Source organism: Vidua chalybeata, chromosome 2 (genome assembly GCF_026979565.1).
Source record: "Vidua chalybeata isolate OUT-0048 chromosome 2, bVidCha1 merged haplotype, whole genome shotgun sequence".
Lineage (NCBI taxonomy): Eukaryota > Metazoa > Chordata > Aves > Passeriformes > Viduidae > Vidua > Vidua chalybeata.
The window spans coordinates 78,866,638-78,892,471 of NC_071531.1; the positions used below are offsets into that span (position 1 = coordinate 78,866,638).

General features: G+C 36.3%; 1 protein-coding gene across 1 annotated transcript in view; it reads left to right on the forward strand.

Moving 5' to 3' along the window:
• The window catches only part of DLG2 (discs large MAGUK scaffold protein 2), a 984,977-nt gene that overhangs the window by 615,349 nt on the left and 343,794 nt on the right, over window positions 1–25,834 (forward strand). The window contains exon 10 of the mRNA XM_053935819.1: window positions 3,178–3,228. Within this exon, the coding sequence (XP_053791794.1) occupies window positions 3,178–3,228 (51 nt within the window). The remainder of the gene's footprint in view (window positions 1–3,177; window positions 3,229–25,834) is intronic.

The window sequence follows — 25,834 nt, forward strand, 5'->3', positions numbered from 1 at the left end:
GCCTTTCAGTGGTGCATAATTATAAAAGGTATATGGCATCTCTTAAGCAGAAATGTGTTACCAGTCTATAGCCAGGAGGAATGCAGAGAAAACAGATTTAAGGCAAGTGTTCACCCAACTTCACACATAATTTTTAGACTCTGTACATAGTGAAAGGAAACGTCCAGCCACAATTCACCTCATCTACCTGAGATTTTTAGCGGAGGATGAAATTAAGACCTTCTTGTGCCTGTTTTTATTCACTTCAGTGTAGAGTTAGATGACTACCTCACATTTCAGCATTATAAATGTAAATTTTACTTGAGATTAAAGATAGCTGTCATGACAAACTTGCACTCTGGGAAGCTGAGAAAGACTTTTTCCCAAACAACTGGAAAATGCTGGTGATTTCTTTGATTGTGGAGAAGAGAAAACTGAATGAAAATGTTTGTAATTTTTCATAGTTATCTAAAATCGTGGAGGCTGTAGTAAATTTTGCTTTCTGTTCTTGCTGCAATCTGATAAAAAAGCATGATTAGAAAAGTTAGTAAAAGAGGGATACAAGAGTAGGTTGCCACTACTTGTGAGAAACTGAAGTTGCAGGTTCAGACAGCTTGTTTAGGTGCTTTGACAGGCCAGAGACTGTCAAGTTAAAATGTACAAAAACAGAGGGTACATCCATATGCTGCTAAATGAGAGCACCAACAAGCCAGTTCCATTGCTGGAGCCATGATTCTCTTTCTGCTTAAGTGTTGGCTCAGTCCTTGGCCATTTGCTTCCAGCAGGCTCCAGACAGAAACAGCCCTAAGCACTGAGACTTGGCTGAAAACTGACTATAATTTAGCAGTGTAGGTGCAGCCAGAGAATCTAAATGTGGAGTTAAATGGTGCTAGCAATGAGTGGTACTGCATAAAGCATCATTCACCTGCCTCAGTTGGGTATAGTATCTTATTAGATTCTTTAAGAAATAATTGCTTTGGTTTGCTGAGCAACCAGCAAAACAAACAGGACAGTGAACGGTATGTGCAGACATGTATGTTTAAATAACAAAAGGAACTGGATCAAGATCAGCTTTTTAATTCATATCACCCCTGCTGCTATGGAGCCTGATAATGGATCTCTGCTGCAATTAATTTTGATTTGAATTGAAGGCATTTTCAGAATCGCCACTGTGGATGATAATAGAAACCTCTCAGATGGTCATAAGCAAGATAACGTTTGTGTGCAAATACAAATTGAGTATTCAGCTTGTGTTTTCTCCTTTCATCTTTTCACAGAGGTTGCTCACTTCTCATATCCCTCTTTTTCCCATTTTGCTGCACTAATGAGTTTTTAATGCAAAGGAAAAGCGATTATAAGCAGTGAGGCAAAGACAGCTTTATAGAGCAAGACTGAGGAATTGAAGGCATAGATCAGAGCTATCCACCAACCTAAGATGAAAGAGAAGTTCATGAAAACAGAGACATATAGATAGCTTTGATTTCATTATCATTAGACAAGAAAGGACAAAAAATAGAATAGCTGTAAAGATCTTCATATATAGTAAGTTGCCTATATTAATAAAAGAGTCTATGCAGAAAGCATTAAAGTGATAACATTGGGCAGGAGGACATCCTGTAGTAAAATTTTTTTGTTCATCTCTGGTGTAAGTGTAATGTGATGTGATTACCCAATCCTAATAAACTACAAACCCCAAATATTATGCACATATTAAATATTATATTCATAGATGCTGTGTTTTCCTGCAATTGTTAAGCATGAGTTGTTTGTTTGGATTTTTCCCTCTTTCCTTTTCAACACAGATTCTGGAGATTGTATTTCTATTACTGATTTCATGGTTTATCACATCTTGAATTGTAAACAAATTACAGAGTTGGTAGATCTTAGAGGAAGCTTTTGTTTGGCAGATACATGTAACTTGTTAAAATATTCACAAGAGAAGTACCTAATTACATTTGAAAGGTGCTTGACGAGATAAAGATTGATTTATATACAGTGTTTTATGATTGCAGTTAGGAATCTAATGCAGAAAATTAGCAGTTGGGAGTGGGGAGGAGTGATAAATGTTCATGTTTTGAGAAATAACAAATTTGTTCCTCCAAGATGAAGTCAATCCCAATCCTTCAGTTTAGGTCTTGAGAAATATTTTTTTTCATTAAGTATAAATTAAGTAAGACACTAAAGCAAAGCTATTTTCCAGGGCATATCCCATCATTACAGAAACTAAAATAGCATGATTAATAAATTTTTCTTCTGTTTTTTTGGTTTTTTAATCAATACTTTCTGGCCAAGTCAAAAATTGCTGACTAGTTGTATCGAAGTGATACTTTGAAATTCTTCTGAGATTTTAATGATAGATATATTTTCATTGCTCTCTAGCTTACCCGCAATACAGTGAGCCTTTGTAGCTTTCTCAGATGCTCTACTCTACCCATTTAAGAAATGAGAAAAAGGAGAAAGATATATGTTAAGTGAGTTGCCTGGAGGAACAAAAAAAAAAATCCATGTCAGACTGGAACAAGGTTTTGGAATACTGCTTAAATCAGTATCATCTCTTCAGCTGATAGATTTCTTGTCCAGCACAATCCATTTTGGTGCTCTACATTTTGTAGCTTAATTTATTTTGACACTGGGACTCAGCATAGGAATTACATTAACATTCTGTGCCTTTTTGCCATTCAGCTGTCTCTTGCAAAGGTTCTCTGTCATGTTCTTGCCCTAGGTTAATATAGTAAACAAGATGTATTTCAGTGGGTGTATCAGTGAGTAATTTTTACATAAGGACTGTGAATTTCCTGTCTGGTTTTGTATTTCAGTGTAAATTGGAGCTTGTAAGACAATGCATATATATATATTTTTTTTTTTCTATTGTGAGACTATTAGAAGTAGGTCTTCTATTTTGACTCGAAACTATTACCTTGGAAACTATTAAACATTGGCACAAAGTCCACAAAGATGTTTTATCAAATATCAGTTTTATTATGTTGGTGATTTAAATTGCCATTACATACTGAACTTTTACTATTTTCAGTTTATATTAGACAAAGGGGAGTTAAGTATTCAATACTTTAGAACTCCTAAGCTCTATGTTGGAAAATGTGCTTCAGTAAACTGATGATACTGGAACTGCTGTACAGTGTGCCTATGAAGTTACCTTCCATGTGGATTTAAAGAATTTTCTGATTTTATTTTCTTTAGGTCAATGGAACAGAAATTGAATATGAATTTGAAGAAATTACTTTGGAGAGGGTAAGTATAATTTATTCTTTCTTATAGGAAAAATATAATCGGTAATAAAAATAATGTGATTAATTATGAAATTAAAATTGGTTAAGAATCAATTTGTTTACCTTTTGAATAAAGGTGTCCACTGTTTATTCTAAACTGTAAAAATGCGAGCGATACAATAGGTAAGTCTTTCATGTTGTTAAGAAATTTATGCTTTAGCTACTTGCATTCAAAAGGCTTTTCTTCCCCATAACTCTTGTCAGTGCTCAGTTGGGTGTTTGGTTATTGTGAAGATTCTCTATGAGTTGGTAACTCCCTTTTTAGCTTGTCAACTGGAATGGTGGAATGTTTTCTCTTTAAAAATCTCTGGTTTCCTGGCATATGTGCATGATAGAGGATGTGTAGTGTTATACTGTAAAAGAAAAATTTTGAAAGGGTTTTTAATGTTTACATGGCTACATAAGTGCCATAGACCATATCTATGCTTAAAAGATACGCTTACTCAAAGGCTGAATTACCTGAGGGCTTGCAGTGAAGGCTTTGTTGGTAATGTAGCACCAAAAGCAAAGCCATATGTGCTGTACCACGTCTCCCTGGATTTGGTGTTTTTTTCTTGCCTTTTGGTTATGTAGCTGTTGTCTTACAGTACTGACTTTGTCGGACACAGATCGAGGCCATATGGGCCATGTAGGGTGTGAGAAAGAAAATCTGAGCTTTGTAATATGTCATAACCCTTACAAAGGTTTTTAACAGATGCAAGAATGTCATTGCTGAATTCCTTTAGTGTTCTATCAATATTTGGGAATATGAAGTTTTTCTATCTTGAAGCACAGTTCAGTTTCTTTCTACATAAAATGATTGAATGGAAGGCCAGATTTATCAAGATGTGGTTGATGCCATGTGAACAAATGCTATAAGGTAGCAAATTACAATTAAATTAGATACTTAAATGATATAATTCACTACACTTTTTCTGCATGTTATATTTTTAATTGTCCAGGATAATGAATTACATAACCATTAAACTTAAGGGGATGCAAGTTTATGTTCTCACTGATTTGCTCTCAGGCAAATTATGAAAGAGCAATGTATCTTTTTATCATAGCCATCTTCATAACAGATAAGGTTATAGGCACTTTTCATCTAGTGTCTCCCCACTTACTCGCGCATCACTAGTTATTCATTGGACTAGAGTTTCCAAAGGTCACTGAACAGAGAACAGAACACATGCCTCCTGGGTGATATTTTGAAAAGGGCTTTATTTTTAACAGATGTGTAAGTTATCAGTGTACATACTGCAGAACAAATGTGATTTGCATCTCCTGTACCGGTCAGATGAGGATAATTGGTTATTCATAGTGCAGCGTAATATCAGCTAAAGGCTGAGCAACAATAGCAAAAAGCGATACAGATCTTAATGGACAATGTTTCAGTTGTTTTCTTGATGATGCTGGATCTGTGGCTTCTGATTACTATTGCTTGAAATGTTCTGTCACATGTATCAGTGTTTTGTCTCAAAGGCAGGGTACTGTGTCTGCTGGTTTTTGTGTGAGATATAAAACACAAGTGATTGCCTTTAAATAGCTGTCATTTATGTCAGACTAAAAGCGTTTTCAGAAAAAAGACATTCTCCATGTTGATTACCCATTTTCTTCCACAAAACTGCTTTTAGAAATTAGAGGAAAATCATCTCTCTGTATTTAATGGCAAAGCTGAAAAATATATTAAGATTTCTGCTGTTGAGAGAGAAAAATGTAGTTTGCCCATATCAAACAGCTGGTAATAAACTTTACATTTTGGTCCAGTTATTCAAGTCACAGAATTCTGCATGGCCAAAACCATCAAATATTTTCTTCATGAAATTTATACATATTTTGAAATGGTCAGTATAATTTAAAGATTTTTGAAATAGTCAGTATAATTTAAAGATTTTAAAATGTGGAAAAAAAAAAAAAGGTGAGGGTGTATTAGGGGAAAAGCACCATTACTTGCCTTCTTTTAAATAATAGAATGAAAGGCAAGGTGGTAAGGGATTGATTACTTCAGAGCACTTCCCAGTCTCTATATACACTGTTAATTTAATTATTAGAAGATCACCTTCATCCATAGATGACATGGATTTGTGGGACCTATTCCTGAAGAGAGTTACTGGTATTGGTATGAAGCTTGCCCCAGGGTGAGGAGATGTCCCCATCTCTTGGGGTAATAGAAGGTTACTGTGTGCATGTTGGCAGAAAATGTCCAGTGTGGAGCTGGAGAGCAAATCAGCAGAGTCCCCAAAATGCCAAGAGCAAACTGTGCTAATGGTCTGGTGGGAAGGACAGTGCAGGGCTTGCTGAGCATCCCCGAGCTGCCCAAGACCATGCTGGTGTACCAGGAAGTTGACTGCAAAGTTACAGGGGGCTTTTGAAGAAAGCCTTTTTTAAAAATTTTTCCCTCTTTGAAATAATGTTATTCAGTTGTTTCTATTTAAATTGTGCTCTACTTTGCAGTTAAAAAATACTTGGGGATTTGAGATTAAAAGGCATCAGTGAGGCTTGACATAGATGATTAATTTGAGGTAGATCCACCTTAAATCTGTGATCAGTGCTGCTTCCAGGAGTTAAAGAAGCTGTAAGTACCCCCCTGACAGCCCTCTCTTTAGTGGGTGCTCTTATCCTTTTACTCTGCAGTTGTTCCAGCCACTTATCAGGTACCTTCACCAATCTCTGAGCTAACTTTTAAATCATCTAGAGCTCTGGTAAGAACACACTTGAATAACAGTTACAGAGTTAAGAGAAATCAAACAAATTGTCTTATGTAAGGAAAAAAAAAAGACAGTTTAAATACCTTGGCATACCTCAGAGAATATGTGAGATTCTCTGCTAACTTACCAGCATAAAATACAGATATGGGTGTAGACTAATGCTTTGTGATTCTTAAAAAAAAATACAATGCCCAAATGCACACTCAGACAAAATTCTTAAAATATTACCTTGTTCTAGCTTGAATATTAAATACATTTTAGAAAGGAAATGCTACATAAAATAATTCATATTAGTGCAGTGATGTTAGTCTTCCATTACTGAAGGACTTGAAAAAACCATACCCAGTGCTATCAAGAGACTTATTTGCATTTGTAAATCCATGGTCAGTGTAAGAGATGATCAAATAGTCTCTGGTACAAAGCCTAACCAACTTTCCTAAGCTGGAGGAAAGTTTTAATTGATTGACTCCTTGGTACAAGTGCTGTGTTTTGAGACAGATGCTGAATAGAGGATTTTAATAGAGGTAGGAATATCAGGTAATATCAATACTTGCCCTGAAGAAACATTAAGACAGCGGGTCACTTAATGATTCTTATTGGATTCATGCTGAGTTCAACATCTGAGTTCAGATCTCAGAACCTTTTTGCTCATCTAACCTTGACTGCTTTTTAGATGTTGGACAAAAAGAGGACATTTATGATTAATAGAGCTGTTTTCAATAGATTCTTTTCACGTTTGGTATGTATTTTCATTTTGTAGCTGTATAAACGAATGTTATTAGGTTTTGTGAAATAGACTATTTGGAAAAATCACATTCTATCAACACTGGAATTAAAGACATCTAGTTCCCAGTGCATTTGCATCCTGAGATTGACTGAAAAGGTTGAGCTCTGACTGAGAATTTTGCCAAGGCTGAGACATGAATGAAGGGTCTCTATTTCTTTTTCTTTTATATTCCTGTGAATTTTCTGGCCTGTCATAACAATACAGGTTACATTCAGAATGTCCATTTTTTAATTAACCATATAGTTTTACCAAGTTTTTAGGAACCTGTTGTTTTGCTTCCTCCTCACTTTTTCAGATTTCATTGCAATTGCCTATTGTCTCACTACAGCTGAGGGAGAGAAAGGTATGAATGCTCACATAGCATAATTATTTCCTTAGAAAATCAGGTTAAATATATTCATAGAATTATATTCCAAAAGAGTAAATTCTCAATGGTAATTTATCATCTTGCATTGTGTTGTGTTAACTTTGATAAATTTAGTTCTGTTCTCACCACAGGCTCTGTTCAGTGGAGGAACTAAAAAATCTACTTTGTCTCTTCTTTCCTTTGACTTGATAGTTCAATGGCATCAAGCACCACCATGAGAAGATTTAATTTTTCTACTTGGAGATTATCATTGGATAATTGATACCCAATTGGGTATCTACATTTCATTGTAAGATTGGGTTTCTACATTTCATCAAATTGAAGGACTTATGCAAATCTTAACTAGAAAGGCTAAAACTAGTCATAGGTGACCTTAGATTAGCTCAGCTGGATAGAATGTGGTTCTAAAAACACCAACACCAAAGGTTGTGTCTTCAATCCCCGTATGGGCCTGGACTCGATGATTCTTGTGGGTCCTTTCCAACTCAGAGTATTGTGTGAAATTATGGCTTAAAGGCTAAAATTTAAAAATCCTGAAGAAGCAGTGAAAAAGAAATCCTGATACATTTCAAAAAAGAATTTATTCCAGGCCTCAGCTCTTAATCACTTTCATACTTGTAAATCTAAGAAATAATCACTACTGTGCTATTAATCATTCTTTTTTCATCACTAATTTCCAAGGTGAATATATAGACGTTTTCAAAGATATGAACAGCTGGAACTCTGAAGAACAGATTGTATTGAATGACACATGTATTTTAATTTGACTTGATGTCTTATTCTTTTATACCCATCTATATATCTTGCTTTTGTAGAGATCACAGAATTATGGGGCAGTTTGGGTTGAAAGGGAACTTTAAAGGCCATCTAGTCCAAGCACCCTGCAACAAGCAGAGACAGCTTCCCCTAGATCAGGCTGCTCAGAGCCCCATCCAGCAGTGTCTTGAATGCTTCCAGGGATAAGGCATCCACAGTTCTTCTGGGCAACCTCCTCTAATATTTCACAACCCTCATTGTAAAAAATGGCTTCTTTAGATGTAGGCTAAGTCTACCTTCTTTTAGTTTAAACCCCTTGTCCTACATCTGCAGGCCCTGTTAAAAAAGTCTGTCCATATCTTTCTTATAAGCCCCGTTTAGGTACTGAAAGGCTGCATTAAGATCTCCACGGAGCCTTCTGCTATCCAGGCTGAACAATTCCAGCTTTCTTAGCCTGTTTTCACAGGAGAGGTACTCCAGCTCTCTGACCACCTTTATGGTCTCCTCTGCATTCAACAAATTCAACATCCTCCTTATGGTGGGATCCCAGAGCTGGATACAGCACCCCAAGTGGGATCTCACCAGAGCAGAGTAGAGGGACAGAATCCCATCCATTGATCTATTGGCCATGCTACTTTGAATGCATTCCAGGATACACTCAGGATATGTCCAACTTCTCACCAATCAAGACCACCATTTGCTTCTACGTCTGGGAAAAAAGGTTTTCACTGTTTGTCAGTAGTGACTCTTTCTGCCTTTTTTTAAGGTCTTAGACAGCAGTTCATGCACCAGTATGCTTTGACCTCTCAGGACTGAGACGGTAGGACACTACAGTGCCTGGAAAACCCTCCTTTAAGTGTTTCAGAAATAACAGAGTGGAAGGGAGTGGTCAAGAAATGGCCACTAGGAAAAGTATTTTAAAAGTTTAAGAGCGTATGATGTAGATGCCTTTTGAGAGTCCACAGTGCAAAAATCAATATCCAACTATCAACAGCCCCAGTGGAGTAGTCTGGCATCTTCCAACAGGAGAAAGTAAATCTTTTAAAGCAAGTGTCCCTCAGGTACCTGATGAGCTCCACCAAACTCAGAGCTGCTCTCAGTGTTTATTTTTGCAGAACTGTAAATGATTTCTTTACAGTTGAAAGCTTTCTCTGTACCCTTAGTACATTTCTTCTTTGATAGGCTTTGCCTGCTTGCTTCCTAGGTGGTAGTTACTCTTGCAGCCTCAGACTGAAATAAATTATAATTCAGAGACAGAATCCTTCTTATTGACTAGTTTATGCTAGAAAGTTCATCCACAGGATTCTTTTTTCCTGGAACTGGCCTACAAAAAGAGGAAGAAGTGTTTATTTATGGTACTGAATTATCAGCAAACAGAAAATGAAAATCCCATCTTTTTCATAGTTGCTCAAAGAATTTGAAATACTGATCTCTTGTGTATCCATATAGAGTCTCTATAGTGTATTTCTCTGTGTATGTATAAAACAAAGTTCTGTGAAATAAGAGATGAAGATCCTTGAAAATACATGTGTAGTGCATGCAATCCCTGTGCAGGAAATTCTGTTCTGCATTCTAATTGCAATCACATCTTAGTTTAGAGTTGAGACTGATGGTCGGTTGTGTCAGTGGCTGTTGTTCACCTCCAGGGAGGTTTGTAAGTACTGGAAAGGGCAGGTTCTGGCCCCTGAATGCCATGGCTGAAGCAAGGTCTGTGTTTTCCTTTCATCTCTTGTGTCTTACCGGATGTTGCCTTGACCTGAGGCTGTGCTGGAGTGATCAATGAAAGAAACTAAAGGGGTCTGGTGTGAAGTCGTGCTAATGGGACGCTGAAATACCAGGTCAACATTTTTCACAAAAACTGCAAAATTTGATTGCTTTATTTCAATGACCTAAATTAAGATTCTTTGGAAGAGTCTGGGTTTTTTTTTAATTTTCTTTCACCTCAGGACAGCCCTAATTTGGTACCCAAAATATAACTAATCACTGGAAAACTTTGTTCTTATTCTGTCAGAGAGTCATTATGCTGAAACTATTCCTGGTTGTAGAGCTGTACTACAGCTCTTGTGGGGAACTGTTCCACCAGTGCGTGGTAGAAGTACAAAACGTGCCAGTCCAGAGTGTGCATGGAAAAGCAGACGAGCTGCAAGGGGAGAGGGTGGGCCCTACCTTTTGAGAAACAGAGGCTCCTGTTGATGTTCTTAGCTGTCATCCTCCACATTCAGTGTCCGGGACTGGAAATCAATAGGCCCACATAACTGTTTTACTGAAGACTATTGAAAGTGAAGACTAAGAGAAGTGAAGGAACAGCTGTCAGATATTATACCCCTCTTAGAGGTTGGAACAAACTATTTTTATTTATTAATGTTGCTGTTAGCAATTATATGGCTAAGGAGCATGACAAAGTAGAACTGCTGCAGCACTGATAGTATCCTGGAAACAGTGACAGGACTAGGAGGACTGCTCTTATCTCCACATAGTGATATGTGGACTGCTTCAGAATACATGCTGCCAGAAGAATTTGAGTTAACCAGGGAAAATGCTAAGAAAGCCAGTGGCTTTCCTTTGAACCCTTGTTTATAAGGAAGATTTGCCCTATATTCCATCATTGCTACAGCTGTCCAGAGTATGCATCCTTTCCCAGCTGTGTAGTGGCAGTGCTTCGTATCCCAGTAGGCACGACAGGAAATCTGCAAAGCCATGAAAGGGGAGACAAAGGAGAAGGAAAGGCTGTATGTGAATAAGGAAAAAAAAAACCTGCTACACTATGCTTAGAAAAAAAAGCTGAAATAACACTAAAGATTTAGTTCCCTCTGGGTGCCTATCAAAGAAATTGGTTTTTTCTTATTATTTTCTTAGACTTCTGCTTTTAAACATAAATGTGTGAAAAACACTTGATGGATGCTAGCTTGGATAAATCAGAATGGTGTATTTCTTTGGATGTATCACTGAAATGCTATTTAAACTCCTCTAAGGGCATTTTTGCAGTGAAGGATGTCTGCATGTGTGTTAACTTTAAATTTCAAAGTAAAAAAATACATAGCTTGGATTTACACCTGATGACTCAAACTTTCCAACACAAAGAATAATTGTATTATTGTGGATTAATTAGGCTTTTACTCATTTGTATATGTAATTTTGAATGTTTATGTATTCACTGATTCACATAGTAATTTCTGGGTATTTCTTCTGAGGGTTTCACTGTTTCTTTCAATGAGTACTCAGGCCCAGGGAAGATTAGGAGACTTTGTTAAGTGAGAAAATTTAAATAACTGAATATTTTATTCCAAAAGCTCAAGATGATATTTTCTTTTCTAAATAATTTGAAGCTTCGAAGAATGCTTATCCAGACAAAGAAAACTAGAGATCGTTTGCCATATATTTTTTTTTAAATTTAATAAGTCACTTGACACAATGAGCTGTTTTGTTCCCAGAGGAGTAAATTTCATTCTCCAATATATTGAATCACAAGCCTGAAGTTACTTAAATTCTCTGCATTGAAAACTCACAGGGAACATGTTCAGGGAGAGCACATCAGTAGAAAATACTGACACTAAAAAGAAGACACACTAGCACAATACTAGAAAGTGTTCTCAAAGTGACAGAAACAAAATAAATCAACTGCAGGGAAAAAATACATATATTCCATATCAAAACTGAAGAAAAGTTGAAAAGTTAATAATAATTTATTTAAGAGTTCAAAACCTACCTTTGCAAGTGTAGGAAAAAAATAATTCATGTTTATCTCTACTTAAATCTTATCCCTTTAACTCTGCCAAGATCACCAAGACCTTGAGTTACCTGTTATTTGAGAAGTTACTTCATGCAAATCATAGCTGCCTCGAGGCAATGTTCTGCTGCTGGTTCTTTTAACTTATTATTATTATTATTATTATATTGACATTTTATTTTTCAGGTAATATCACCCATTAATTGCTTTTCTCTCATTTCCCAATGCACTCACTCTCAACATACAGTTTTCAGGGAGTAATTCTGCTGCTGTTTTGTATTATTTACAACTTTACATAAAAAATGCCTTTATTTCAGATGAACCTATTTAAGATGTGGCCTTTCAGTCTATTTGTTATCTATAGCTGAAGTCCAAGCTTTATCTCACTTCTGTTTGGTGTTTGGAAAGTGAGAATCTAATGGAGGCAGTTTGTGAAGCTGCTTGACAGTGAAGTCAAATCTGCAGAATACTGCAGTTTCTGAAAGGAATACTTAGGTGTGGAGTGGATAATATTGGTCTAAGGGGAAAAAAGCTTTGTACGATGAAACAGGGCTGCCTTTGGTGCTGTATCCTACTCCTCCAGTCTGATGGAGAAGAGCAAATTTCTCCCTTTCAACTTAATTTTGGCCAGAAATAATTTTGCAGGAGCTTAAACCAGATTTAAGGGTGTTCTCAGTTCCTGGATTGTGTCCCAGTTTTCAGGAAGTGCAAACAAATAGGCATTATGCCTCACACAGTTTGACTTTTACACACTGGCATCAACTGGCATTTTGGAACAGGCTACCCAGGGAAACAGTGGAGTCACCATCCCTGCAAATGTTGATGACTCTGTGATTCTGTGAAAAAGGTTGCTAAGAGAAATCATTCCGAGTGTACCACCCAGTGCTACCTGAAGTGTCCCACCCTGTGCTACGCCACATTTATCAGCACTAGTCACTAATGAGCAGAGCTGCAAGTGTGACTTCCAAATAAACATTCCACTTCTGAATAGAAGCTTCTGAAGCACTAGTGGAGTGGAAGGTACACCTAAAAAATCAGTTATATATGCATCTGAAATGCTGTCTTTTCCAAGAAAGTCGACTGTAGAAAGTCTATCTTTCTGCAGAAAGACTGAGAAAACAGTGCAGAAAAAAAAAAATAAGAGCTACAAAGCATTGGTTTGACTCAGTTTTCACTTAGTTTTGCAACTATCATTGGCAAATAGTACAAAGATTTAAAATATGTACATTTAAGTAAATGGGGAAAATAAACCTCAATTTACCAGTAGAAAATGACTCATTCTGGAGATGATAATAATCACCTTGCAGCAAAGATGGTCATTTTTGAGGCAGGACTTTAAAAAGACATCTTTGATGTACTGGATTTGTCTCCTAGGAAAAGTAATGTTTTCCATTGCAGAAAATTGCTTTTCATTTTTGTTATAATTTAGAATCAGTTTTAATGCATAAACGAGGGCTGCACAACCAGTATGCCATTTTGGTAGGGAAAGATATTGCAAAGAGATAGAGGAATAAGCAGAAAAATTTGCTGGAATACCCAAACTGAATTCCACAGCTGTTGTTGTTGTGTACCTTAACACATCATCCCAATAAAAAATTCAAATTTGTTCTTTGGATGCAGGATTACAATTATTTTCTGTTCATATGCACTTGTATTTGAAGCAGTCACAAGATCATTGGTTTTCCAATTAGAACTACCACTTATAGCTTATCTTCAGCTCTATGAAGGGAAGAAAAGCTTTTCCTTGTCTTAAGAGGGCTAAAAATTCATCTGACATACATTTTTGCAAAGTAGTTTTGCAGGAGCAATAGCCCACTTTGTAGCATGTGAAAGTTCTTGGAAATTGTATGATATAGAACATTTAGTCTCAATTTTTCCCCTGTGTTTAAAATTGAAACTGGATGTCAAATGGATCGGGGATCTCCAGGTATGTGAAGCAATAAGTAGATGAAAAGCAATTGCATGCTGCTTATGCATGTTTAATATTGCAAGATACTGTTTTACCCTAAGAATTTGACCTATCCAGTGAGATGCAAGCCTGGCATGAAAGAGTCACCTTATGCAACTTAAAGTGATATATGAATTCTGACTGAATTCTATGAATAATTTATTTAACCCCTTTTCCCCATCCCACCCTCTCTCAAAAAAACCCCAAAAACCACTAAAGTAAATTATGGGCTTGTGACTTTAATTTTTGCTAATATTGAATAGTGTTTTAAAGTGAAAATATTTCTCTTGACAGAGGAGGATGGTCAGTGTAGTTTGTGTTTCCATTGTATTTCATGATGGGGAAACTTGCAGCCCAGAAGAGCAGGCCAACTGTAAAAATGGCATAAAAACACACATGTGTTAGGATCTGTAGTCTAGCTGTAGTCTAGTAGCCTACTTCTTGAAGTCCACTTTGAAAAGTACATGGTGAAGAGTACCTTATTCCGTTGGTATCAAGGACCTTAATAGTACTGCAAAATTTACAAAAGTTTAGGAAATATGGGAAAGAAAATAGAATTTTTATGCTCTTCTAATGTCTTTTGAATTTTTAAGATGGCTAAAATATGTGCACTTACTACTTGTCCATCCAATATTTATTTAAGAATAACAATAAATATTTGACAAATAGATATTTTTATTAAATTTCCAAAGCAGAAATTACACTACATCACACATTGAGGTATATTTACATTTTTTGTCAATAAACATATAAGTAAAGCACCAAATATTGAAATCTTAATTGAGTTTTTAAGCAAGGAAAAATGCTATACGTATGCATTAAATAAATATGCATAGAGAAGCATTGTCATGGGAAATCTAGAGATCTGTTGTTATAATTCAACAAGTGGGAGGAAGGCCATTCTGGAAGGAAGCTTAGAAAATTAATATGTCTTTTTTTAGGTGTACTCATTATAATGTGGCTTAGGGAGAAATGATTGAGTTAAGATTGTGTGTGTGTGCAGACCTACAATACAAAAGAAAATGTGACTGCTACACTTGAGCTAAAGTATCAAAGGCCATTAAAAATCAATGTCTCCCCTGGTTTTCCACCTCCAAACAATGCCATTGCTCATCTCTCCCAACAGCAGAGAAATACGCATCAAAATAGGTTGAGAAAAGCCATGATCTGCCTGAAAATTCAGTGCTATTTTAACTAGGTGGAGGGAAATCAGAGAAATTCAGACACAGCAAGGACTCAGTCTAATGTAACTATGTGTGAATAAACCTCAGAGCTATCTTTAATTATAAGCCCTTGATTTTCCAACCTGATTTCTAAAGGAGTTACTTGAACAGCATCTGCATCTGTTGTGCTGATTTTTCAAGAGGTCTTTGAATACTGAAGAAATTTGAACATATTGAAGGAGAGCTGATGCTCTGGTGATGTTTACAAAGGGTAAATGGATGGAGTGATTGATCACAGTGTCAGTGTAGGTTAGAGGAAAAGGGCTGCTAGGCTGTTCTGGGTAAAACACAGGTTTACAGTGGCTGAGTCTGAAGTCATGCATCAAGAAAGAAAATGCAGCCTGTGGATGAAATCAAGGACTCTCAAAAGCAATGAAACTCAAAAGAAGTCCTGGACCTTCTTGGCTGGTCATCAGCCAAACACAAGTTTTTAGTCCAGGGTTGTAACCAAAGGTCTGGTGCAGACCTATAGTGCATAACTGAGAGCTGTAGAATCGAACAGGTTTTGGGGTGTGGGAAATAACAGGAATTGGCACCTGATGTGTAAAACTTTTGTAATTTTTTGCTTAATTCTACCTGAAAAAGATACTGATAACTGAAGTGTCTTTAGGGCAGACCTTGACCTTGGAAAACACACTTAGTAGGAGATGCAGATACCTTCATAAATTTATTTTCTTGGGGGAGGAAATTAAGAGGTGACTTGATCAGAGAAAACATACATTTAAGTGAGCAATGACCTTTAAGAGAAAGTAGAGAAAGTTCTTCATCCTATCTGGAAGGCGGTAACAGGAGCTGATGGTTTGATGTTGAATTTAGACCTGTTGAGTCTGGACACAAATATGTTAATAGGTCAGGAATGCAAGGGAGCAGGACTGGATGAAAGCTTTAGGAAAGGCAGCTGATAGAAAAGAAAAAAAAAAGAGCATATTAAAAGTACTAAGAAGGAGATAACATTAATGAATTCAGAAAGGGTTGTCAAACAATAACTGATCTGATAAAGGGCAAAACCAGACATTTTGGGAAGGACAAGACACAGCGGGATGTCAGTGGTGAAGATCAGGTTCAGACATGTTGATGTATATATGTGACACAGAGCTGTGATTGTGGCATATTTTTAAGGTATCAGCAAGGCATACTAAATGCTCTAAAACAACATACCAGCCTTTGCTGCCATCCTTCTTTTACGACAAGGAGAAGACATTAAGTAAGGAAGGCATTAAAGCTACGGTTTCTATTTGAAAAACAGAGTTCTCAGGGAGTGCAAGGAGACAGATGTGTGCTCAGTTTCTGTAAGGGTGGAAACTGCAAGCTTGTCCTGGCTTTCATCTCTTTTTGCAGTAATTGGTCTGCATAAAAAAGAGACATTGTGGAATTAAGTGACATTTTTCTCAAGAGAGGATTTAAGTAGGTCCTATAGCCTATATTAAGCAGGAGCTCAAGGTAAATGATCCAGTTGTGTCCTTTGTCTTAGATTAACTTTTAGGCATTTATTATATTCTGGAACATAATTATAAAGATATTTTTTTTTCAAAACTGTATTTGTAAATTAAATATATTTATCTCCTTGTTCTGAGGAATAGAGTATTTCAGGTGCTATAGCATAAGCACTGCTGTTTAATGTTATCATTTTAATGGGGACCAGAGTCAGTAGAGGCCAACCCCACAAATTCTTAATGTTTACCGGATGATACATCAGAGTGTCATCAGTGGAAAACATTCTTCCATAAATGGAGGCTGAACTGTGTGTGGCTGAAGTGATTTTTTAATAGATTAATTGAAATTTTCAGGAAAAACTGTCTTTAGTTTGTTTAGATCTGCTCAGAATTTAGTGGAGGAGGAATAAAGTATAACCATAATGAATTTATCAAAAGTACAAGCTCACTGAAAATATTGCCAAGAAAAAATGGTTGAAATAATGCACATTTGAAATAAACAAAACTTTAAATGAGAAATAAGCATTAGACAAAAGCAGCTTACATGAAGAGGAAATAAAAACAGTAACAGCTGTTATGGGACACAAATGAATGCTTTGGAATTTGTCAGATTTTCATTTCTGTTATATCATTCTGCTATGCTTAACAAACATTTTGCTTTTATTGTATTATCTCAGGTAAATCTACTCTCTAGATACCATGACTAACTAGCAAAGGAGATTTATAGATACAAAAGCTCTTGGTTCGCTTATAAACAGAGTTTATCTATGAAAAATACAAAATTGAATAATGAAGCACTACCGAGAGCACAACCACATTAACTATCTCTGAACAGAAACGTGCAATACACTGACAGTACTATGATGCTAAATTTAGTCAACATATTCCAGTATATCGCAGAGTCAATGTTAGTTTGAGGTTCATTGTAAAGCAACAAATTCGAAGTAAAACCATGTCTGAAATAGCCCAAAAAAAAATATATGCCTAGTTGTCAGATGTGCAATGAAAAGCAAAGTTCTGAAAAAGTTGATCGGAAACAAATGAAAAAAAGCTCCAAACCAGTTTAGTTGCAGTTTAGTTGCAGGTGACTTTTAGACTGCATATAGCTCTACAGGAGAGAAAGGGTTTGTTGAGAAACAGAATAGCAAACCATTATTTTTAAAAGTTAAGTTGAAAATGGAACTAGAACTGTAAGCATTGTTTCCAAAATAATAATTTTATCAAAATACCAATGGGCCCAAATCCTTTCTCCATTTTGAAATTTTAAAAATCTTTTCTTATTTAGGATAACAAAAAATACCCTTGAAAATAACATCAAGAAGCAAATGCTTCTATTTCCAGTGATGGTTTTCATTTTGTTCTGATTTCACCATTATCTTACTGATGCCCTAGCTTTTAGAGTTCTTGAAAATTGGTGATAATTGCTCTCTTCCCTTTGGAAGACATAAGTATCTTGATGATTTTAGCGTGTAATAATTACCTATATAATTAACTTTAAAAATAAGTAAAAATCAAAGTTATGCCTCCGAGATGATACCTGGTAAAGTGGTTATCAGAATTGCTGAGTGTTGGTTTTTTCAATCAGGTTTGAAAGAAAAAAAGAAAATAAACAAGTGGTTCACAGGATAATCTAATCATGAATTCACTTCTCCACATTCAGAAGAAAGGGAGTTGTCACCCTTTTAAGGTGGTGTTTGTGGTGCAGATTCATAAAGGGACTCAGATGGCCTAAACACCCACACAGAGAAAACTGTAACTCTAACCTGACAATTTAGGCATTACGGGGTCTGTGTGCATGTCCGAATCTGCTGGAAATGATGCTGGGGATCTTCACTCTTGTGCATTCCTGGAAGTGCTGCTACTCATAGATCATCATCACTTGTCTTTCAACTGGCACCACTTGTGAACATGATGTCCCTGAGTCCCGGAGGCTTAAGAAGTTTAATTGCCCAGAGGTTCTGTGAACCTGCTCATTTAATGGGGAGGGAAGAATGGACATGTGGTAGCCGTTACTATTTCACCATTCAAGTGGAAATATGAGTGATGAAGATCTCCTTAATACGGGGAGGCGCTATGAACACAGTTCCCATTTCCTAAGAAAGCACTTTAGTCCTCAGGGAGCTTGCATCCATAGGATACTGACATACTTGACCCTTCCTTCCAAAGGAGCAAGTGGAAAGAAAAGCTACTGTGGAGTCAGAATTCCTGATTTTGAGTATTAGGAAGGCAGTAGATTAGAGGGGATTTTTTTCTGTACCCCAAGGATGTTAAATTTTCCCAAGAAGATTGGCAGTTTTTAAAGGGACTAAAAGGGTATTTTTCATTTTAAAAAGTTTTGATCTAAAATCCAGATACAATGCTAAGTGCGAACTCAGTGAGTGCATACAAAACTGGGTCTCAGGCCCCATTCTATTTCAGTTGAAATGCATTATCTCTTTTGGAAGTGCTGGGTCTTTTTCGTATTCCAGGTATTTGCTAAAATTGTTATTCAGGTGCTATTTATGGTACTCAGTTTATTGACTACTGGTCTGATATAACGAAAGGAATGTGGCTTTGTTTTCATTTTGAGATAAGATAATCCTCATTTGCTTCATTGCTAGGATACAGAAGTATTTTCTGGACAGTCCAAAATTTTAACAGGTAGGTTTAAGTCTTCCTTCTTGACATATCTAAAACTGGAACACATTTGGGAGAGAGTTCAGATTAATTTCAGAGTTTCTGGCACCATCCAAGCACTTTTGGGAAATTATGTGAGTTGTTGCATTGATCAGAACAGCTGTTCCAAACCTCTCCTACAACAGCAAGTCCTTTTAAAAGTGCACTGCAAAGTATTTTAGAGATTTGAAGGTCACAGTGTTTGCATCACAGACAATGGTGCATGCTTCAAAACAAAAGTGCTGCAAGGAAAACATATATGAGTTCTCTCTGGATTTAAGAAAGGACAGCTTATCCCCATTACATAATATTTGGAATATCTAACATTTATACTGTGAAAAACCCAGCCATTAAACATATATAATTTAATTACTTGATGGCAAGAACACTGTCAGCATCAGTTTGAAAAGACTACTGCAGAAAATGGGAACTGATTTTATAAGTTTTTCTTGTGGATGTTGAGTCACCATCTTTGTGCCGCAAGGTAGGGTCTGCATTACATGAAAGCAGTTTGAAGGCATTAGACACAGGGAATACTGAATGAAAAAGTAAGTCAATCCTAAATAATTTCGTTGTAGCAGTAGATTGTTTGAGAAAACAGTTTCTTGTTCTGGAGATACTGAGAAAGAAGGCATTAACCCAATGAATAATTTAAAGCAGTAGGCAAACTTAAATGGATGGAGAAACCATTCTTTCTAATTATTTTGCTCTAGTGTCATAAGGCAAAGACAAATGATTTTATCTTCCCTTCCCTTTCTTCTATTTTCATTTATTTTCTCTCCTTTCTTTCATCTTTGTAATAAATAGTAAAGCACTTAGCAACAAAGTTTCCTTGAAACAGGCCTAGTAAGACAACAGTATTGTTTAGCATGGAATTAGAAGTAGCACTGCTATCAAATGTGAAAACTGACAAAGATTCACTTCATTATTCTTTAATGTTGTTTATATGCTAATCAAAACCAGTGTCTTCTCATATTTGGAGGAGAGAAGAATGTGTTGCTGTTTGCTCCATCTTATATAGTACTATGTAGCTATACAGCAATCACAAAGAAAGCAAGCTGTAATATGAAAATATTATGGAAATGAGCTAGAGAAATGGCAGCATCCTGTACTTTTTGGAACTTAGAGGGGTAGCAAAGAAAATAATGCTATTGTAGCTGCTGTAGATGCAAAGAAAAAAAAAAGGGCACCCACTAGAAATGCTAAAGGAATGAGTTGAGAATAGAAATCAGAGCATCAGAGAAAACAAATGGCATGTTCATCTTGCTGTAGGCTCACACCCATAACCTGATCTAAAGCCTCATGAAGTCAATAGGAGCCTCTTCACAGTTACTAATGGATTTTGGATCTGGCCCTAATGAAGAGAGTGATATAGGCTAATTTCATTACTTAGTCTGCTGATAGAGCTGATAGATGTAGTTTCATAAAAGCAAACAAGTCAAAAAGAGTTTTACAAATTTTCAGCCAGATATCTACAGAGTGAAGAGCTCACAGAAACCACAACAGGCAGAAACTTCATTCTGTCTTGATTTTGTGTTCCAATCAATATCATTGCTTGTGTATTTTTCATGTCTCTATGCAAATATTTTATAAATAATAAATTTAATAATTTTGTACATGGACAATGGGAAAAATGGCCCATGGGTTATTTAGCTTTTATGCACTCAGCCTGCTTCTATGTATTATTGATTTTTAAAATACAGACTAATGTTAGTATAGAAATTATTTTGCCATCTGTATCACCCTGACTTTGCTTATTGATATCCCCTTATTCTCACTGAATTTGATGATGTTGTTTCAGTTTTAATGTTTCTGCTTACTGAGAGAAAGGGACTGTACAGGAGACACAACTTCTCTATTTGGAGGATGTGTGGTGCTAATAACAGAATATGCCTGGATTTAAATGACAGTATATTTCTTTATGAGATTGTAACTGAAACAGAAAGAATTGCTAATATTTTATATCTCTTTAATAAAGACCTCAGAGAAGATCTGAATTTAGCAAAGAATTTAGGACCAAGTCCATTCAAATCAATTGTTTAAATTAAAATGTTTCTATTGAGTTTCTCTATGTATGAGGGGAGAGTTCTTGGAAACCATTGGAAGAAATCAGTCAATTATGTAAGTTATGGCAGTGAACACAGGAAATGGAGAAAACGTCAAAAGACTTTGAATAAGTTTTGTGACTAAATAGGAAAATAAAAAAGAGCTCTAAAGAAAGATCCATAAGTGGAGGATAAAGGAGGATAAAAGTATTGTAAAAGAATACTTAGAGTACAAAATAGACTGGTCGGTCTCAAAACGTATATCCGAAAGGTCAGTGTTTAACAGAAAAATGAGACTTAACAGAAGTCAAGCTGAAAAAGATCTTTCTTAAAAGAAGAAGAAGAACAGGCAGTAAATTTTGGAGCACTATCTAGTGATATAAAATAATGATTAATTTTGAGACATGTACAAACTAGTATTTTTAATCTGTATTTCTTAAGGACTCTGAGTATGAATGAAGGACAAAGTAGCAAATTATTTTAAAATGAGCAAGGAAAAGTTCAAGAGCCTGAAATTAATTTAAGATGTGGAGGAAAGGTGATTTCCTTTCTAGAATTTTAAATAAACTGAATGAAGTTTTTAATACATTCATCAAGGCAGTGGTCACACATTTGAAGCAGAACATAGAAAATTGGTGTAATGGGAAAGGAGAAAATATACTGTAACCTATAGTAGCAGCTAAATAGCATGCTAAACTTAGAGCTGCTTTGAATGTTCTTTCACATTCAGGTCATGGAAATAAATAGAAAGTTGTATAAAATTCAACACAATTTAGCAAAGCTAAATTGTACTGGAGTAATTTGATGGGTTATTTTTTAACTGACTCTATAGGAAAAGAAAATCTATTCTCCCTTTTTTGACTTAAACATAGTAATCATTGTGCTGTACACTATGGGGATTAATAGAAAAGCTCTGGAATAGATAGTAGCTAGAATAGATTTTATGGGAGATGACAGGGATTGCTCTGAAGAGGTAACTGTCAGGTTGCACGATTATAAATGAGTCCTTCTTGATGGTTCCCGAGATGCGCCCTGTTTGGTAATGATCTTAGCACAAATCATTTCTACTTGATGTACTCTGTGTCAGTGAAATTACCTGATGTCACAGCATTGGGAAAAGTTTTCAGTATGGGGAGGATGTAAGTGTTCTAAAGAGATCAGTGGGTAATCTCAAGCACTGATGTAAAAGAAAGGTAATTAAATTTAATCATGCCAAGTGGTCTGTTAAGTACCGATAACTAAGAACAAGAACTTCTGCTGTGTAACTACAGCTCATTAGCTGACAGAGGTGGAAAAGGCTTTCATGAAGTAGTTTTGTATAAGTAAATTAATCTTAAGTAGTTGTAAAAAAGACAAACTGAAAAAGATGTGCAGTCCTACCAATATCAAAGGAGGATGCTTTCTGTACATAAAAAGAGATATGAAAGTTATGTGCCAAAGTATGATTAGATCTATTGGAATGCTGCTTTTGTATCTGATTTCCTGTGTTTAAAAAAGCTGATTTAAATGAAGGTAGGTTCAGTAAATGGCCATTATAATACTGTAGGTAATAGGCTGGCATCTGAAAATACTCTAAAAACTTGTCCCATTAAGCCTAGAAAAGCAAAGTCTGAGACAAGAGATTATTATCATTTGTAAATACATAAAAAAGTTGAGGGTAAAAACCAGAGAGGAAAGATAATTAGGAAAATTAAAGGAAATTCTTGATAGAATAACAAATAAGTCTGAATTGATCCCCTATAAATTTCAACTGAAAATTCAATAAACTAACCTTTAAAGCCATTAAGCTTTCCCTCCAAACACTGAATTTATGGTACAGTCTTCTAGTAAGAATAATTTCTTGTGAAGTGAATTACTTTATGCAGTTGTCTGCAGTAGCCACAGGGCTCAATTCAGAAAACTAGGACCTTTTCTTGTGATTCTGAGGAATGTGCTCACAGACAACACTATAGGATCCCTGCTTTAAAAACCTATCTAGACAGATAAATAGGGCAGATCAAATCCTCATTTGCATCCAGAATACACCCTGTAGTAAACTGGTGCTCCAGGGCTAGACTGTGATTCTGAAGCTACACCTGCTTCAGGTGCATTGAAGAATCCTCTACATCCCTCCTCGGGCTATGTAAGAACCATAGATATGCTCTCTTGTCACCTGAGCAGGTGGCTGGATTACGCATCAGTTACTTTGCCGCCCTTACCCATTCACCACAACTGAACAATGGGACAATACAATTTGCCTCTGGTGTTACAGCAATGAGAGGAGCGAGCTCGTGGTGCATGAGGAATCTGAGCGTCGTGGTTAACACACCCCCACCAGCTCAGGACTGTGCTGGAAGGAACCGTGGGTGTACCAAACCCTGGCTGGACGTGATTCCTTAAGTTATATTATGCTTCTCTCAGCACCTGGAAAGTGTTGTCACCTTCTGTGCTGGTAAAGTGCTAGGATAATCAAGCACTGCTTTGTGACTAGCATTCCTAGGGTTGGCATAATGCACCTGATAAATGGGTAAATTTTTGTTCATCCAGTGATGGATTCATTTACATAAAGCTGACGTGATTTCACGAAACTGCTGGTGACTAGTTTTGCAGTATTTACTTATCATTTCACTACTGTTTCTTACATTGGAAAAGATATGACAGCCGTGCTCTAACTAGTGTTCTCCTTGGCATGCAGGTACCAGATCTGGGCTTTTCAGTTCATGCTGTTTTTCTAAGTAGCTATTACTGGACTTGAGAAAAGGAATCTTTATCCCTGAACCGTCTTTATGAAGTAATGAAAACAGATGTCCCTTGACAACTACAGAGGAGGAGATCCAAATGACATTCATACTGGACAAAAACGTGATTTATTTTGCTTCCTACTTTTCACTTAAGTAGTTTTAGCTCTGTTCAAAGATTCCACTTCTTTTCAGTCCAATCCTTACCTGAAATGAGTGCAAGGGATTAAATTCATCTTTGCCATTTATCATTCCTTTCTTCTGAAAAGACAAACAGGAGACCAATAGTTTTGAATTGTGCTTCAGCAACTATATATTTGTTGTTTTTAAGGAATATTTCACACCTCTCACCTGTGCATTATGTGTCAATGATTTGTTCCTGATCTATCTTATTTTTGCCAGAGATGAAGCTTTTATCCCACTGCTGTTTTCTTTCTTGTCTGTTAAGTCCAAAACAAAATTATTCTTCCATTGATTGTCTCACTCATCATCACCATTCCCAGTGCTGAAAATAAAGGAAATCTGTATGCCCAGAATATTAATAAAGTAGTTGAAAATGCACCAAATTTCAGTAGTAAATAGGATAGTTTTCCTTAGATCTCATTCTCTTCAGTTCATTAAAAAATTCTACTTCATGTGAGTAGAATTTATTTAATTTAATTTATAATTCACTGCTTAGAACATTAATGGTCAATCTTCTTTGGTTGTTTTCACTATTTTTTTTCCTAAGCAGAAAAGCGATCACATGTCAGAAATCAGGTGTTGCAAACTGTCAAATTTGGAGCTCCGTAGCTTGAACAGATCCTTGCAGCTCAGTAAATGTTATGAAGTTACACAGTTTTAACACACAGTTCAGTGCAGCATGTGACTGTGGGGCACAGAAGTGTCAGAGCCCAGGGTCACTGTGCACCAGGTGAGGCTGGAGGAGATAGTGGGGAGGACAGGGAGAAGAGTAAAAGTTCAAATCTGCTGATTCATGCATGGCAAGTATTTATTTCCAAGTCTTTTCCTGCAACTTATCATACCCATGAGGAAAAGATGTTTGTGAAGAAATTTCCGAAACCTTGGTGTTAAGTATTAATAAGAATGTGTTGATTTTCCTGGAAAACACTGATAGCTCTTTTCACCACTTCTACCAAAACAGGGTTGCATCATTGTGCTCTTCTGATTTGTGTTTGGCATCACTTGCTGAATAGCACATCTCATTGCTTCCCCGTGTTCACTCCTCTGTTTCTTTCTACCTCTGGTATTCTATGCATCTTCTTACACTTGGATTGCAAACTTGTTTGGGATCTATGTTTACATAGAACTTAACAGAAAGAACCTAATTTGTATTACAGTATGTATGAAAGCTCCCCAGTAGATATGGTTATATCCCAGCTCCACAACACTTTCCTTCCCCAAATTACCCCTTTCCCCTAATGATCTTACAAAATAATGAAAAGTTAGACATATAGATGGACATCATGGAAGGTGACAGCAACCTAGCATGAACACTTCCAGGGGGTAGGGTATCCACAACTTCTATAGGCACAACTTCTTCAGTGCCTCACCATCTTCTGAGCATGAGGTTCACACAGGCCCACCTCTTAAGCCTGTCCAGGTCCCTCTGGATGGCATCTCTCCAGTGGGTCAACGGCACCACAGAGCTTGGTGTGGTTGTCAAACTTTCTGAAGGTGTACTGGATCCCACGGTTATCACCGAAAAACAATGTTGAACAGCACTGATCCCATTAGCACCCCCTGAGCATATCCATATTGTTTGTGACTCTTACTACTTGTAATTAATGATAAAAACTCTAATTAAAACAGTAAACAATGTAGGTGCAGCAACAAAATTGCCACTGAAACAGAAAAGACAATAACAAAACTCCCCATACATATCAGTTTTACCTGAGGGCTATGGCACTGTTCATGGATATACAATGCTAAGCTCTCTCTTAATTAGAACAAGTTCAGGAGAAGAATGTAGTCAATAAGTTATGAAAGAAAAGCTTTTCAGTTGCCAATTAACAACTTTTGATCATGCATATTTTATAAAATTCTGAAAACATGGGTTAACATGCAGCAAGTGTATTAAATTATATGAAATTAATGATGGCTTCAGGGGCAGATGAGTTTGGCTGGCATTTAATCATATGTTTATTTTGTTATATAAATATATTGCAAGTCATTTTTACACAGACAAGTTTTTATTGGCTTGATTATGTGCGTTCTCTCGTT